The 16,970-nt window shown below is 40.0% G+C and overlaps 1 protein-coding gene across 2 annotated transcripts in view; it reads right to left on the bottom strand.

Annotated features, from left to right (window-relative positions):
• Window positions 1-9,126: 9,126 nt before the first annotated feature.
• Window positions 9,127-16,970, bottom strand: part of ARHGAP18 (Rho GTPase activating protein 18) — a 95,882-nt gene continuing 88,038 nt past the window's right edge. For both annotated transcript variants that reach the window (XM_029962782.1, XM_018078229.2), the window contains exons 13-15: window positions 15,329-15,453; window positions 14,130-14,191; window positions 9,127-11,505 (exon numbers count right to left, since the gene is read on the bottom strand). In XM_029962782.1, the coding sequence (XP_029818642.1) occupies window positions 11,414-11,505; window positions 14,130-14,191; window positions 15,329-15,453 (279 nt within the window). In that variant the 3' untranslated portion in view covers window positions 9,127-11,413. The remainder of the gene's footprint in view (window positions 11,506-14,129; window positions 14,192-15,328; window positions 15,454-16,970) is intronic.

Below are 16,970 nucleotides of genomic sequence, written 5' to 3'. Positions count from 1 at the left end.
AAACTGCAGAGAGCTCCAGACAGACCTCATGATACTGGTGACCTCACGACTGGCTACCGAAAAAGTGGAAGATGAAACTCAGTGTTGAGTATACAGTAACTGAGAAAATGAGAAAAAGTACCATTCTGCATTCACAGTGATTGAATTTGAACTGTCTACCACTAGAAATGAAAGATCACTGCATTAAAAACTATGAAAATGTTAACTCAGTGATTTAAAATAGCCTAAAACTCCAAACAAGTACCAGAAATCATCAAGGTTGTGCTGGTTTTGGCTGGGGTAGAATTAATTTTCTTCTTAGTGCCTAGTATGGGGCTATGTTTTGGATTTGTACTGCACACAGGGTTGATGATACAGAGATGTTTTTGTTATTGCTGAGCACTGTTTACACAGACCAAGGCCTTTTCTGCTTCTCATACTGCCGCACTGGCAAAGAAACTGAGAGTGCAATTGGAAGCTGGGAGGAGACACAGCCAGGACAGGTGACCCAAACTGACCAAAGGGATATCCCATACCATATGACATCATGCTCAGTATGTAAAGTAAGGGGAAGAAGGAAGGAGGAGGGGACATTTGGAGTGATGGTGTTTCTCTTCCCAGATAACCCTTACATGTGATGAGGCCCTGCTCTCCTGGGGAGGGCTGAACACCTGCCTGTCCATGGGAAGAAGTGAATTATATCCTTGTTTTGCTTTGCTTGTTTGTGTGGCTTTTGCTTTCTCTATTAAACTGCCTTTATCTCAAACCATGAGTTTTCCAGCTTTTTCCCTTGGTAATTCTCTACCAGATTCTGCTGGTGGGGAAGAGATTGGGCGGCTGCCTGGGGCTTGGCTGCTGGCTGGGGTTAAACCATGGTAAAGCTACAGAGAACAACAAAATTACTGTATCACCATACAGATCATTGCACCTCCTGGTAAGATAGGAGTGCAAGGTATGTTTCTGATTTCCCCTAACCTGAGAAGAATAATAGAGCAGAATAAGTTCAAGAAGGGCAACAGAGATGACCAGCGTTCTGCAATGGCTTCCACACACAAGACAGTCTCTTTGACCAGAGGAGGAGACAACCTGAAAGCAAGTACACCATAAGTAGCATGGCAAAGGTAAATATGTAGGGTTGTTAAGTCGGCAAGGTCTCTTCCAAAGGGACAACACACAGTTACACTGTGAAACTTACTCCCATAGGATGTACTGAAAGCCATGAGTTTATAGGGGTTCAAAAGCAGTTATGAAAAATAGAGGAAGTAAACCTCATTAAACCTTGTTACCTCAGTAAACCTCAGGCACATGGTGTGATTCCTGGGGCTGTCCCATGCAGGGCCAGGAGCTGGACTTTGATGATCCTAGAGAGTGCCTTCCAACTCAGGATATTCTGTGATTCTGTAATGGCTACTGAATGCAAGGACAATGTAAATGACAAGCTTACTGGGAAAGCATACTAGGGAACTACAACTATGTGCTTGTTCTGTGCTTTGATCCTTCCTTAAGCATCTACCATTGACTACCATCAGAAATAGGCAGGTAATAAAACTAAAGAGACCTTCAATCTAGCCAATGCAGTTGTTCTTACTGCCTATACGTTTTGTTGAAAACTTCCAACTTTGATTCAAAGACCAGTGGTGAGAGGCTGAGATGGCAAGTCAAAGTGCATGTGTACACACAAGCTGAGATGGTACATACAAACTTCATCAAAGCTTTCCAAGTCCAATGACATCATGCTGAAGCAGACAGTACTAATTACTCTGTCAATTCTGCTAATGGCATGGATGAGGTCATTTCACTCCAAAAATAGGCAAACACTTCACACTCACTGAACAACGCCTGAGAAGCACCACATCATCCTTCAACACAGCTGATATGGTTTGAAGCTGGCTCCCTGCCAAGTCTCCAAACCTTACCACAAGTCGTCCCCCCCCGCAAACCTCAGGGAGAAGAGGGAGAAAGAACAACTAAGAAAACCCGAAACGAGAGAGAGACAGCTAAAGCGATATATATAAATATATATAAATATATTTACACTTTTTACAGTTATATACTATTGAAATATATACAATTTCACAAGGGAAAGGGAAGGGGGAAGGGAAAAGGAACAAAACCAAAATAAAATATATATATATATATCCCGATTAGTAACCCAATATCTAACAACTAAAAGAGTTAGCAAAGAAATATCTCACTACTCTCCTTGGGACAACCAAGAGTCGCTCCGGAACGATCGCCGGCAACCTCTGTCTCCCAAGGTTGGCAAGGCCTAACCAGGCCTCGCTCCCCAACACGGCAGACTCAACAGCAGGGAACCTGCACCTCCAAGCCACTGGAAGGAAGGAGAGCGAAGGCCTCTCCTCCTTTCTTCTTATAGTCTGGCTTACATAAAAATCGTAGGGAATACTGGGTACATCTGGACCCTTCCTTGGTTACAAACTGGTCACCAAGGAAGGCCTAGCCCAAACCACCACAACAGCATACATGCACGCTTCTAGCAGCAACCACTCCTACACATATGTAGAGACTCCCTGTGCTCAGGAATGCCTTTTGGAACATCCCTTGAGAACACCAGATCCTCTTTAAAACATATTTGTTTGGAACGGTTAAGCCTTCTGGGGTTACATAAATGAATATTATTTCTGGCCTTTTCCTCCAAACATAATGTAGATGAAGCACACTGGCACAGACAGAAACACCATACAGGGTAGACCTTTTTACCAACTGCTTTCTAAAAGAGTAAGAGGGGTAAAATTACCTAAAAGTAAGGGTGGAGACAAATGAAGAATAGGCACACTAAACAGGATTGCTCACACTCAGTATGTCTTAAAGGAATTTTCAGGAAGTTATTTTGTAACCTTAAGTCTGTGTAGTCTCACCACTACACAGACTTGAGACAGCACCTAATAGGCAGACCTGGGATACCAGTCCTGTCATCATCAGCATATCTAATTATGCAGTTTAGTTATACAGCTTATGCACTAATTATTTTTTCCTAGAATCAAGTAAGTGTTTTTAGATGTTACTGTGCCACAGCCACAAGTGTATTGGGAGGAAAAAAATATATATTGTTCCCAGCTTTACCAATGGTGTATCACTGGTTTAGCAAGTATTTCTGTACTAGCTCAATTCCTCTTTATGATGATCCAAGAGAATTTGATATAAGCAACTTAGAAATTATTTGGAAAAAATTCAGAGCAGAATATTGCAATCCCATGTATTCTATTCATACCCCCAAAACACCCACATTGTGGTTGCATAAAAAAAATCTAATTATGCTGAGCTTTCACAATATTTTCATTATTCCCAACAGCAACAGCATTCAAAGAAAAAAATTAGCCAATTTAAAAAGAAAAAAAAACTCTCAAACTCACACAATTCCCATGCCTGTTCTTGAGTGCCAGCAACACCACCTACAGGAGAACATCTTCTAATTCCTGTGGCTGGGAATGTGGGTATTTCCTTCTGATTCTTCCTAGAAGACCTGTGGTGAAACAGTTCTGCATGGATGACAGAAATACTTGGTCTACAGACCTGGCTGTCACATTTTCTCAACTTGGAGAGAACTGGAATAAATAAAAATCCTCTTCTCAAGTACTCGATTTCATGTTCACATACTGGCCTATCATTAACTACACTTTTAACAATAAGATTTTTATTAACCAAAAAAATCCAAAATAAGAACAGAGTAATTCTCTCACAATTCCCTCTACCATCTAGTTAAGACAAGAATGTAAGAAAAATCACCATCACCTCCCAGCAGAGATCTACAAAAAAATAAAAATACACCATCTTTGTAGAAAAAAACCTGAACAATTAAAGAAGATTTTGCATAGTATGTTTTCTGAGATACTTTTTGCAAAACACAACCAAATTCCTAACTGTGTCAGAATTGGTTGTTCTCTCATTGCTAAACACAATGAGAAGAAAAATCTTGTTTTTTCTGTTCAAAATGGCATATTAAAAGCACCAGCAGATATTTTTGCCAGTACTCCAAGACTGCACAATAAAGTTTCAGTCTTATCATAGCCCACAAAAAAATGCTTATTTCAAGATCAAGTGTTTTAAACAAAAACAGCATTCCAGATGCATGTCACCTGGTTGCATCCTAAGATTTTGCAGTCACAAAAGTAAAATGATGCACTGAATGAGGCCAATAGCAGGCAGACTGGAATACTGAAGTGGGCACCTCTCAGCTCTATATTTCACAGATATGCAAAGCCTTACAAGAGTCTCAGCGCTACTTCACCTACTCAGGCTATAGTTCCTGCTGGAAGGAACTCCATTTGCACATGCTGAATGAGAGTTATGGATAAAGACAGCTTCTGGCAGACTGTAGCAGAGGAGGAACATCCAGAATAACGGCTCAGAAGTTCATTTGCTTTACAACTTACAGAGCACAAGGTGGGAACATACTAGAATATAATCAAGACAACCAAATTAGGTTAGACACACTGTAAATTTCAACTAATCCAAAAATCAGAAGGCAAGATTTAAAACAAATAATTCTTCTTATGTCAGGGGGGAAAGTAAATAAGCAAGAAACCAGATTCCAGTTGCTAATCCAACACAGCTCAGGATCCGGAACCTAGATCCTTCCAAGCAAATACATGTTCCCTTGTTTATTCTGGATCATTTGGAGTGTGTTGTACATCTGCATGTTGATAATCAGCAAGGGATACTCCAGTAATCCATGCAAGCTTATGATTCTCTGCTAATGCAAAGCCTTCTAGCCTCACAGTTCCACTGTGTCCAGAGATACATCAGGTACATATTGCATGTTCAGCCACAGGCATGAGAAAAACACATTAATTTAAATGCATGACTTCAAGAAGTGGAAGAACTCTTAGTGCAGCTGACAGGATGGATGGCATGAAAGCAGACAGGAACGCATGGGTGACCACTAGTATAGATGAGGTATATGTAGTTAGAGTGCTGTACAGTATCATAGAAGAGTTTAGGTTGGAAAAAACCTCTAAGATCATTGAGTGAAACCCTTAACCCAGCACTGCCATGTTCACCACTAAACTCTGCTCCCAAGTGCTACATCTACACATTTTTTGAGCACTTCCAGAGATGGTGATTCTACCCCTTGCCTGGGCAGCCTGTTCCAGTGCCTAAGTATCCTTTAAGTAAAGGAATTTCTCCTGATATCCAATCTAAACCTTCCCTGGACATTTCCCCTTGTCCTGTTGCTTGTTATCTGGGAGAAGAGACCAACCCTCACCTTCCTTCATTCATGTAATCATAGAAACTGATAAGGTCTCCCCTGGGGAGTACCAAAGGTAGCATTTTACTACTTTTTATACTGGGGGAAAAAAAGAAAAAAAAAGAGTGCCAAGAGATGATTAGACAGTACATACTCCGTTTCGCGCCCCGACGTTCAGCAAGCTCGAATTTTGCGGGGGAGGCGATCTCGCCCCGCAGCCAGGGGCGCGGGGCTCGGAGCCGAGCAGAGCACGGCCCGGCACCGCCACCTGCCGCCGCCCCGCCGTGGCCAAGGGAGAAAAACCAGGGATTAAGCGCGGCTGCGGCAGGCCGGGGTCAGGCCAGGACACCGAGGTACAGCCGCCCGTGGCAGCTTCCAGGGATTTCTCCCCCCGAGGGTGGCCCTCGGACGCGGAATAGAGGCGCGTGCTGTAGGACTGACCCTCCGCCTCTCCCCGGCGGGCAGCGAATGACACCGGACAGCAAATACACGCCCACATAATAGCCAGGTGGCACTTTCACCTCTCTGAAGGCACAGGGAATCCCTCGGGAAAGAAGCACAGAACTGACTGACCTGCAGGACCTGATCTAGTAACACAGCATGTGAGCAGACTGCTCACGGGAAGGGAGCCAATTCATTTTCAAGAGTAACCGCATTACAGAGGCATAATGGTAACACAGAGGGCAAAGCTCATTTGGCAGAGAAAACAGAGAGACTGAGGCTCTCATGCCAATGGGCACTGGCTATTGGTTTTACAGTGCCACAGGGAGAATGAGGGATCCTTTCAGTAATCCCAAAAGGTACTATCACAGAGTGGTAATATCTGCAGGGCTTTTGAACCACCACCGCCTCCTCCATATGATTCAGAACAGTTCTGAATTGCAATTTATATTCCCACAACAGTTTAAATCGTGCATGTGAACGCTGTCCTTTGATACTGCCCAGTTTTAGATCTGATTATTCTCCAGGATTAAGGTAATTCCCAACAGCCCTACAAGCAGAGAGAAGAGAGGTACTTCCACCTACTTCACCTGCGCCCACGCCACCAGCTGCGGGTACAGCTCAGGCTGGTAAAGTGCTCAGTTAGTTGCTCAGTCCATAAGGAGGGGATGGAGATGAGTTGTACTAACCAGAAATTACAGAGAAGCTGCACCACAAAAGCCAGGCCAGGAGGACAACTGTAGCTTCAGCAACAATCGCCCACGTCATGTCAGCAAAGAAAATTCAAAAAGCAGAAGGCAACACAAGTGTTTCCTCAGGCCTTCAAATACCCAATGCCACTTCTCACTGGCTGACTGAGAGCTCTGAGTACAGTCTTCCTCCACGGCCAGAGCATGTGTATGTCTCTCCCGCTTCTGTTCTGGTACCTAAATAAAAGTGGAGCTTATGCCGTCATCTTCCCATTGAACCAAGGACTCATAGTACCTAGTTTTATGAAGCTCATAGAAGCTTATTATTTGAGACATTCCCTCCCTCCCATTCCATTTGCCAAAAATGACTGCAGTCTGCCAACAGACTCAAAAGTAATTAGAGGAAGACACACAAAGCAGCAAGATTACCCCAGACAAATTTCCTTTGGAAACCAAGCTAAAAATTACAGCACTGTATTTATTAAAAGAGTCCCCTGTAGTCATATTCATCATTGCCATGCTGATGTTCTTGGCAATATAGCAGATTTTTAAAACTAGTTTTGGACGACGATATTTGCTTTCTACAAATCAGGTTGACTTCACTCCTTCTAGCTGCAGGCCAGTCATTTATGAACACTTTTCCCATTTGTTAAATGGGGACGATAAGTACTTACCTGCCTCAGATGTGGTCTGTGTGAAAACACAGTGGTCTGAAGATCTTTAAAGCATTGCTCTACATAAAAAAATATTATTACAAATATTGCCATAAGATTAGCAATTAGGTTCTGAATGGCAACCTTTCAAAAACAGAAGCGCATGTGTGACACAAAGGAAATCATTCATTTAGCAATCTTTTGCCAAGTTAACTTGCTGCTGCAATTAATCTCAATACTTAGGAAAAGAGTGTATTTTACTGGACCGTTCCATTGCTTTTAAGAACGTTTGACAAAGAAATAATGGTCTGGAAAAAGTTTCAAGCAAGCCTTTCTCAAATATTTCCTTCTTTGTTGGTGGTCACTGCATAAAAGTGCATCTCCTTACCCTTGAATCCATCTCAGTCATGCCACTGCATAGTAAAAGCCCACTGGAAACTCAGCCACTGTTTCCAACACATCCAGACACATTCATCTTCCTGCTCCCTACTGCCTTCTTGATGTCTCACAGGTACACTCACAGATGTTGCTTGTTGAGTTGCAACATGAGATAAACCTGCCATGCTCCCTCCTGCCTTGCTGCTGCTCACATAGGGGGCAGGTGGTTGGGATGACACCTTTCTTTGTTGCATCCATGAACAGCCAGGGACATGCCTGTGCTTCACACAAGGTGGGGAAGTACAGGAAGCTACGGAAAATGAGTGCAAACTCTGCAGTCTTTGAAGTCAAACAGGAAGTGCAAGAAAGGGATCTACACCCCATACAAGCATTGTGGACCCTTCCCCTCCCTCTCCCCTCCTCCAAAATACATTAGAAGATGATTTTTTGAGCATAAAACCATCCTTACGTGTTCCACCACATTCAGGCAGCGGTAAGAGGGGCCACTGCCTGCTTCTCTGCTCCTTCCTTTTCCCCATCCCTGCTGCTCTGCAGGCACAGAGTTGCACACTTAGTGTGAAAATTATTAATCCATCAGCTGGGTGAAAAAAACCCTGTGTACGTGTTTTCCAAGTCAGCGTGTTTTCCAAGTCAGCGGTCAAACGATGATGGGCTGCCAAATTACCCCAATAAGCAACCCATGCAGCACAGTCTTTTTAATTATAAAAGATTCTTATCAACCTACCTGAATGTGATTTGGACTTCTCCCTTGTGCCTGTCCTAGTTAGAGCAGCCTAGAGCAGTTCATCACTGTGTGGGTGCAACCCAAACTGTGTATTCTACATCCTCCATGTGATTTTTCAGAAACTGTTAACAATAGACCATTTGCAGCAGCTGCCCAGAGCACACCTGACCCCTCAGACTATAAACTGGGTGTTAAGAGGCCTGTGAGATAGGAGGATGTTCCCATCCTCACAATCACCCATTGTGGAACTCCCCGCCCTGGGGGAGATACTGGGCATTCCTGCCTGAACCTGAAGGTATATAATCATGGGGTCTTGGGACTTCTGATACCATTTGTTGGATCAAGAGGAGGACCAGAACCTTGATCGGATTGCAACCACCACTCTCGATCAGACTGCGATCACCACCCTCAACCAGACTGTGACCAGCACTCTCACCAACAGGTTTTCCCTCTCTTCTTACTCTGGACTCAGGGGGACCACATGGGGCTCAGCACAGGGGCCAATGAACACCATTCTGTTGATGCCCTAGGGTGCTGGGTTACACATCTGGGTTTTGTGGGTTAAAACCAATTGTTTGTCCATATAATTGTATTTATTATATTATTTTTATTAAATTGTAACTCTGACTTATAATCTCTTTGGAGTTGGGTTCATTTCTCCTGCTGGTTTACCTTTAAACCAGCACAGTGCCCTAATTTAATTCTTAAATTATAAGGAATTACGAGCCAGTATTTTTGATAAATGCTGAGAGGGTTGCTGTTCCTTCACATATACTCAGTAATTGTTATATTATGTATTTAGCTAAGGTGTAGTGTGATTGCACCAAAGTTCAAAACTTCTAGCTAGCTATTTCCTTTTCCAGCAGGCATTCATGCTGCAGGACTCTTTCCAACTTATCAATGTTTCTTGTCATACACAAAGCTACAAGCTATCTACAAAGATGTAAAGTGTGAAATTAAAAAATAACCATTGCTTAGTGTTAATTGGATATGTTACACATACAAATATAAGAATTCAAATGAGAAAAGAAGTCAGAAAAAACAACATTTAGTTATAAAAGAGCTTTTTAAATTAAAAAAAAAAAACAAGATAATGGCACTAAACCAGAAACAAAGTTATTTAAAAGATCATAGCCACAGGGCAGTTACAATTTTATACTGAAACTGTACAGCTGTTCCTATCATCTGCACTTCGCTCCTGATTAAAATAACATCTAGAGTTCCAGTAACAAGTAATCTTTTACAGAACTATAATGTACTATGAAAACACACTTCATTTTTGTATTACCTGACAAAAAACCCTTATATTTATTACATTATTATTACATTAGATTTATAAAGGTTTACCTAAGCACTGTACTGTTTTTCTACTCTACTTAGTCCTTACATTTGAAGAACAGGGAGTGTGGTTTGTTCTTTTGACAAAAGTGATTTGTCTTGATGGATTTGCCCATAGTGGCACAGCACTATACCATGCAGGAGTACCCAACTAGATGGAGCATTGAGGGCAGTACAGTCATATTAAAACAATTTTCTATTCTACTCATCCTGCTTTTCAGAATCAGTCAGTGCTTCTTTTTCATATGAAGACAGACTTTGGCTTTAAAAAACAATAAATACTCATGCCCCCAAAATTGTTCATATGCTGTGGATAGCTAATCAGAAGATGTTTAATTTTTCTATGACCTTTCAGAGTTCTGTTTCACTGCTTGTATATATAAGGGAGAATTCCAGTAGTTACTTTGTCAACACAGTCAGGGCCCATATCCAAAGCTCAGCAGAGCTTTATTCCTTTAATCATCTTTGATCACGAAAAAAATGTAATTCAGTCCTTGATTGTATGTAGAATATTCCCTATGAGGTCAATATAAATTCTGTGTGTGCATTGAAAGAGCATATTTAATTCCATGGATATAATTTCACAGTAGTTATTTCAGGTAGTCAGCATGCAGGTGTAAGCACTTAAGCACAGCTGAGCTAGTTTACAAATAAATTGTAAAGCAGTACACAAGCTCATGAGCCCAAAGTATTGCTGGGGGAGTGGGGCTCTGGAGCTCCAGGCTCTGGAGCTTTTTGTGCTGCAACAAGCCACATCAGACTATAACTCATTATCACTAAATTCCATGGGGAGCTTTCAGTCTTTTCCTGCAAAGCAATGGATTTGCAATAGTTCTCCATTGGACTATTAATTTTGGAAGTGGTTTAGACAGCATCTATCAGCATCAGGGAAATCAGAATTCGATTTCTAGCCTCATCCAGGATAGACCAGACATAGAGCTGATGGTAGGTAATATCCAAAAAGCCTATGTGAACTCCACAGTAGACCCTTACACTGGTTTTGAGAGAAAGGTATGGTGGTTTCCTACCTATGAAATTTAGACTACAGTTTCCTTCCACAGTTATTTTATTCTTCTTGAAAGTTTTTATTGTGCTAGTAATTGAAAAGTTTTGGCAGTTCACAAAATTCAATCTATCAGATGTCCAAAACACCTGAAACCAGTGTATGTAACATGGCTGCACATCACTGCTGAAAAACCTAAAGGTCTTTCTAGTGCATGACAATATGCCAGAATGGACAATGCCAAGAGTGGTGAGCTTTAAAAATTACTCACCTTGTCACATGATTCTTTCTTTCTTTTTTCTTTTTTTTTTTTAATAATCTCAAGAGTACAATCAACCAGAATAACAATAAAATTATTTTAAAGATCTAGCAAAAAAAAGCTGCACAGAAAGCATTTTCACAGTTGTTTTTAAATAGTTTTCATCAAACTTTAAAATTAGGACTTCCAAAGACAAAATATATTGCTTTGTAGTTGTCTCCTGTGAAATTCACACTTATTTGGGAAATTCATATGACTGGGTTTAGGTATTTTTAATACTGTACCATTCAGAAGTGCTGATAACAATTTGGTTCTCTATTGTACTAGCACTGAAAAGACCTATATGAATGCGAAAGTCTACACAAACAGATTGTAAATCTCTAATATAAACAGGTTAAACATCTGTTTGAAAAATAAATTCTTCTGCAACAAGAACTACCAGATGGGAGGTAGATTAGTGCCATTAAAATATTTAAGGTACTTATGCTTGTTTCAAATATGAATGGGAAAACTGTGCTATCTCCAAAATTTTGCTGCAAGTAAAACTGAACATTTACTGGTTATGACTGCTGAGTTTCCATCACTTTTTTTTTTCAAAACTGGATAAGGTTCTATTAATATAAATAACAGTTGAATGCTGAAAGGACACACTATCCCTTTGAAACATTCAGCCTTACAATGTAAGTCCACAGGTTGTTTTTTTGCCGTTAGCTGTGAGCTTAGCTCTGCTTAGGTTTTATAACCCACTCAGCATTTGGGTTGAGCTGGTATAGATCCTTCATGTAGGTATCATCATCAAGGCAGCGTTCCCCTAGAAATATGAGAGATATGTGGTTACATCAGTCCCAAAAAAGAAAGGAATCAACTTTCAAAGGTCCTGTCACTGTTACTTTTCATTTAGTTTTTCAAGGTCTCTCTGTGGTATTAAACAAAGGACAATACACCTAAAAAAGCTAGAAGTAATCTTACCCTGTCCATCTGCCTTGAGGAAGAAGGGGGACAGGAGGAAAAATGAAGGAGAGTAGAGGTTGTGCCACCTCTGTGGCACATTCTAGGTCAGATTCTTCACGCAGACCATATAGACGGAAACCCCCCCTCTGTGAAGATTTAGGAAAAAAGGAGCAATGCCCTGGTCCTCTCATGGGCAAATACAAGGTTCACGTTTGCATAGAAGCCCATTAAAATTTCAAGTTCTTTTCCCCTCTTTAAGTGCTAGCTTTGTGCAAGGTTTGTCCTTGCTACGAAGGTGTTACTCTCTATCCTGGTCCTGCTATGCTGTTCTGCACAGTACTTGTAATAGTTTCTGTCCTAGAAGGGAAAAGTAATACACTGTTCTTGGTGCGTTACAAGCAATTAATTTATGCATAGTAGCTATGATGAAAATAGCATATGCTGATCCATCAAGATCTGCATGTTCTTCCCATTCCCCTACAGGCAAAGCACTATCTCATGCATCTGCAGCTCTACATCACAGCCCCTCTTCTACTCCACTGGTGTAGATGGCCCATGTGCCAGACAGATGTTTCCAGTATGTGTACTCCTGATACAGAAGGCAAGCAGAGGTGCAATGCTGCAACTGAGTTTCTCTGTCAGCTCTTTGGATTCCCTTAGCAGGGCACACAAGAAGGCAAAACTTCCTGCTCAACCAGGCTCAGTCTCACTGGTCCCTCTAGGATTTTAATACCAACCTATGTGACCTGTATGGCCCACACTACTGAACTGGGTTCTCTCCTCTCTCTCACTCACACAGTGCAGCATGTTCAGGCAGTGAGAGCACAAAGATAGTGCTTTGCCATATCCCTGTCCAGCCAGTCCCAGTCACAAAGCAGTGGCAGAAGTCCTTTTCAGTACCCTGAAGCCGTACAGTGTACTGAGTACTCAAAACATGTCTGGAGACTTCAGTGGCTCCATCTGCTAGGGGACAGGATCACAGCGCTGTGCACGTTACAATTATGAGCCTAAGTGTACGGATGTGAGCGTATCATTGGGAAGCCCATTGAGTCTTCTCACTTTGGGCTTCCTCTGCATGAGTCAGTCACATCGAGCAGAGAGAGACAAATGGCAAAGGTCAGGACAGCTGGTTTACTTAAGCCTGTACAGCAAGCTAAAGTCTGGAAGTTTCTCTTATCTGAACTGAGAGTATTAATAAGGACTAGGATTTGTAAGGGCTGATTAAAGTTTAAATTGTCTGGAAGTAAACTATTCAGACAGAGAAAACATCTAAGCTTTCTAACCTATTTCATAACAAAATAAATCTGCAACTAGCCGTGTATTTTCTCTAAGAGAAATAGAATTTCTGTCACATGTTTAAAGTAATAATATGTTGTTTCAGTTTCACTGGAATTCTGTTACAAAATCTTTCTTTCTGCAATGATTACACTTATGTACAATAAACGAGATATTCCTCTGCTTTAAAAAACTCTTACGTCTGGGATCACAACCTGCTTTAAAAGGCATAGAAAATGTACATATATACTGGATATGCAAGAGAACATATAATACATTAATCTGGCCTCCAGCTATCTCAGTAACCTCTTTTTCACCATCTAACTTAATAAAAACACTGAAACATATTTGTTGCAGGAAAATACGGAAGTGCTGTTTTTAATTAAGTCTTTTGGTTAAGACACACACACAAAAACTTGATTTATAACAGTGATTAGGTAAAAAGGAAAAATGCTAGAAGTAGCAATTTACATACAGGATTTAAACTTGCAGAGCACAGAAGTACTGCATGGAATTTTATAACTCCAAATAAAGTTTAGCAGTCACAGTTAACAAGAAAAAAGTAAATGTAAGTCCAATCCAATACTGGGTTTTTTTGGTTTTTTTTCCCGAGCATATGAAAAATACTGTGATTAGAAACTGATTCCTAATGAAAAAATCCTCTTGCATTTGTCAAAGAAAATTTCAGAACTGTGTTCAGAACTATCCTTGGCATTAACCTTGCTGATCTCCTACCTACTTTCATCAAGAGAGCCGGGAATAGACAGAGCAGGAAAGACTAACTGTTGGAAAATTTTATCACTAGGTCATCTTTCTGGTTGAGCATTTTTTCCCCCAAAGGAACCTGCAAGCAGTGCTCAAATGCAGAGCACGAAGGACTGTAAGTTCACTTATTATCCCTCAATACAAAGGGATGAATAAAATGAACTTCAAGTACCTTTCTATTCAACATTTTTGTGCTTCTTCACTGTACATACATATCAGGAACATCTGTTTCAGCTGCCATCTTTCTCTGGGGCAGATAATAAGCTACTACTAATATAATGATCACAGCAACATCTCTGCTGCCTTCTCCACAAGGTTAACTGTCTGCTTTAGTGTCAGGGAGAACTAGGGACATGAATAAAAATGCAACCACAGTGAAGCCCATGGATAGTGTGCCAAGGAATCTTATTCTAGCAAAATAAGTTGTTCAGAAGCCATTCTTACCAATATTTCCTCCTATTTCATAAAGAAAGACCTCTTCTTTGTTGAGTGTTTGGACGTTTCCACTGTAAGGAACAAAGCACAGTGAGTGATGATACTGCAGAAGAGCTTGTAGATCAGCCACTTAGACGTGTCTGGGAAAAATTATGCTAATTAACATCAGCAGTGTACCTGTCACAAATCATTTGTGTGTATACTTACCGATAGTCAGGGAACAAGAATACCCTTGCATACTAATGCAAATGAATAGTCCTGTAAGTGAATAATACACTATAGAAAAGGTAAAATAGGATAAATGTAAAGAAACTGCAGGGTTTAGAAAAGAATGTCATTGTTATCAGCGAGTAGCCTGATATTTACCCTCTGGTTTTTTTTTTCCACTGCTGTTGCAAAAATAAGTATTCCCCTCAAACACTCCATATTTCAGAAAAAGTCTTATGGTTGGGTGGGAGAAACCACATTTTTGCTTGTTTTAATTGTACTGCAACTAAAAGAAGTAAAAAACAGAGAGTGGAAGAATAAAGTGACTATATCACAAAAGGATTCTATTGTTCTCACTGTTTAATAGTAATAATATAGGCTAAGGCACAGCCAGAAAATAACTCTCTGACAAAAATGCAAACCTCAAAACAGCATTTAGGAAAAAGCAGCTTCTTATTCTCATCTAGTGCACCATACTATTGCTTTAGCTAAATAGTTATATATGATGAACATGGGTGTTTTTTATTTTTAATTAAAACTCCCCTTCTAAATGGATTTGGATGACTAAAATGTAGCTTTCCTTTTAAATCATTGCATGTGCATGACATTTGCACATTATTATACTCCAATGCCTATTATATTGCTATATATCAATGCATTATTTTACAAAATATTTACTTTCTCCTTTCCTCATCTCTTTGTTTTCTAGACTTACTTTCTTGGAGTTCCCTTGTCTTGTCCCCAGAAAATTACAAAACTATTCCTGACCCATCAAATTCAACAGCAATCTTTTACTAACAGCACTCATGTATTCCTTAAGGCTTCATGAGCTTTAATGACATTAGAAACATTAAGTTAATTCCTCAAGCATGTATTTTGATGGCTACATTCAGCCAAAAAAATCATCAACTGACCAGGACTTGAAGTACTTTAAAACTTTTTTCTTGATATAATAAATGAAAAGACACTTCTCTTGAAACAAAACAAAAACGTGTTTATACCTTTTTTGGCTGAGAAACCTGGCTACTATATCACCGGCTTTCAGTTCTTCTGTCAGCTGTATTGCCATGGAAACTTTCGAAAGATGAGGCGCTTGCACCCGTATCACTCCCTGAGGAACATCAGTCTGCAAAGCAATAATGGTGTTGGAACAAAGCTGCTAGCAGCTGGCTTTGATGAGCTCCTCAAAATACAGTATGGAATAAGTAACTAAGTACAGTGCTCTGTACTTCACTATCTACTACACTTCACTACAAAAATATGATAACTACGCAGTAATTCAGTAAATTACATCAGACCTTCAAAGCTCTTTTTAACAACAGGGAGAACTTCAGAACAAAAGAACAGTAGTGCTTAATTATTTTTCAAAGACATTATGAATAACAGTAACAATTATGCTATATTAAGAACACACTCTGGTATGATAAGAAGCATGTGAGATTGATATGGAAAAGTCTTGCTGTAGGCATGAAAGCAGGCAATGGCCCTGCACCAACCCTCTGCTAAAACTTCCAGAAGAAACCTCTCCAGTTTCATTTAACCTGAACTTCATGCCAAAAAAAAAAAAAATAAATCACAAAGTACTCATGGGTCAGTATACTTTAAGTGATTCCTCTTTCCTCTTTGCAAATTTCATTTTTTTAAAAATAGATATTCACTACTGCAGCTTCTTCTCCCTGTTTTTTTTTTTTTCTCTAGAATATATTCAGCTAGCCAACCTGCAAGTCTGACTATATAATGGATTTGTATTTTATTTCAATCCACAAGTCCTGGATGATGAATATCAATCATATTAGCTACAGAGAAGGAGGGCTCCAAAGAACAGTTTTTCTGTTCAAGTTGCAGGTACATGACACTTGAAGTTACAAAAGGCATAATTTATTTGTGAATAAGGTTCTAATTTCTGTTCCTGGAAATCTCGAGGTATTTTTTCTATTCGTATTACATTATCATTTACCCAAATGTACTCATTTTGATAGGAAAAGAAAGTAAGAGTCTCAGTACTCAAGGTTGATTATGAGAGTTCATTCTCTTCTCCCCCTCACCTCCATTTACTCAATTGCAAAGCTGAACATTTCTTCTTCCATAATCAGTGAACAAGTCTGGGCACCTGTGAATCTAGAATAGCTTCTCTGAAGTCATCAGTGTTAAATGAATATAGAACAAGCATAAACGTGAGCAGAATCAGGAGGACAGCTTCCTGAGAAAGCTGAAGGCTCATTACTACACAAATAAGGAGTTACAGTAAGTAATTTTAACCAAACAATCCTTCTATATCTAGTCTTATTATCTATTGATTTTAAAATATTAGACATAATACCTATTTCTGTCTAAAGCATTAAAAGAAACATCATATTGAGAATTTGCTATGTAGTAATCATGGAATCAAAGGTTCATAAGATTGCAAGAGATATCCATGAGATCTCCCTGAGATTTATCCCTAAATTTGTCAAATCTCTTCTTTAGGGTCTTCACTGATGGAAAAAGTGTCTCTAGTCATCTGCTAACTCTCACTTAAAAATTTTTTGCCTCTTTCCAAACTTCTGAGATCCTGGCAAAATGAAATTTTTATGTCTGAACAGACATCACAGACATCCCTAGCTGGTCTTTCACCAAATTCAGCACAGTAAATTTAAATTAGCT

Source organism: Manacus vitellinus, unplaced genomic scaffold, assembly GCF_001715985.3.
Source record: "Manacus vitellinus isolate BGI_N305 unplaced genomic scaffold, ASM171598v3 scaffold_4_pilon, whole genome shotgun sequence".
In the NCBI taxonomy this organism is placed as follows: Eukaryota; Metazoa; Chordata; class Aves; order Passeriformes; family Pipridae; genus Manacus; species Manacus vitellinus.
This window is presented reverse-complemented; position numbering and strand designations above follow the sequence as displayed.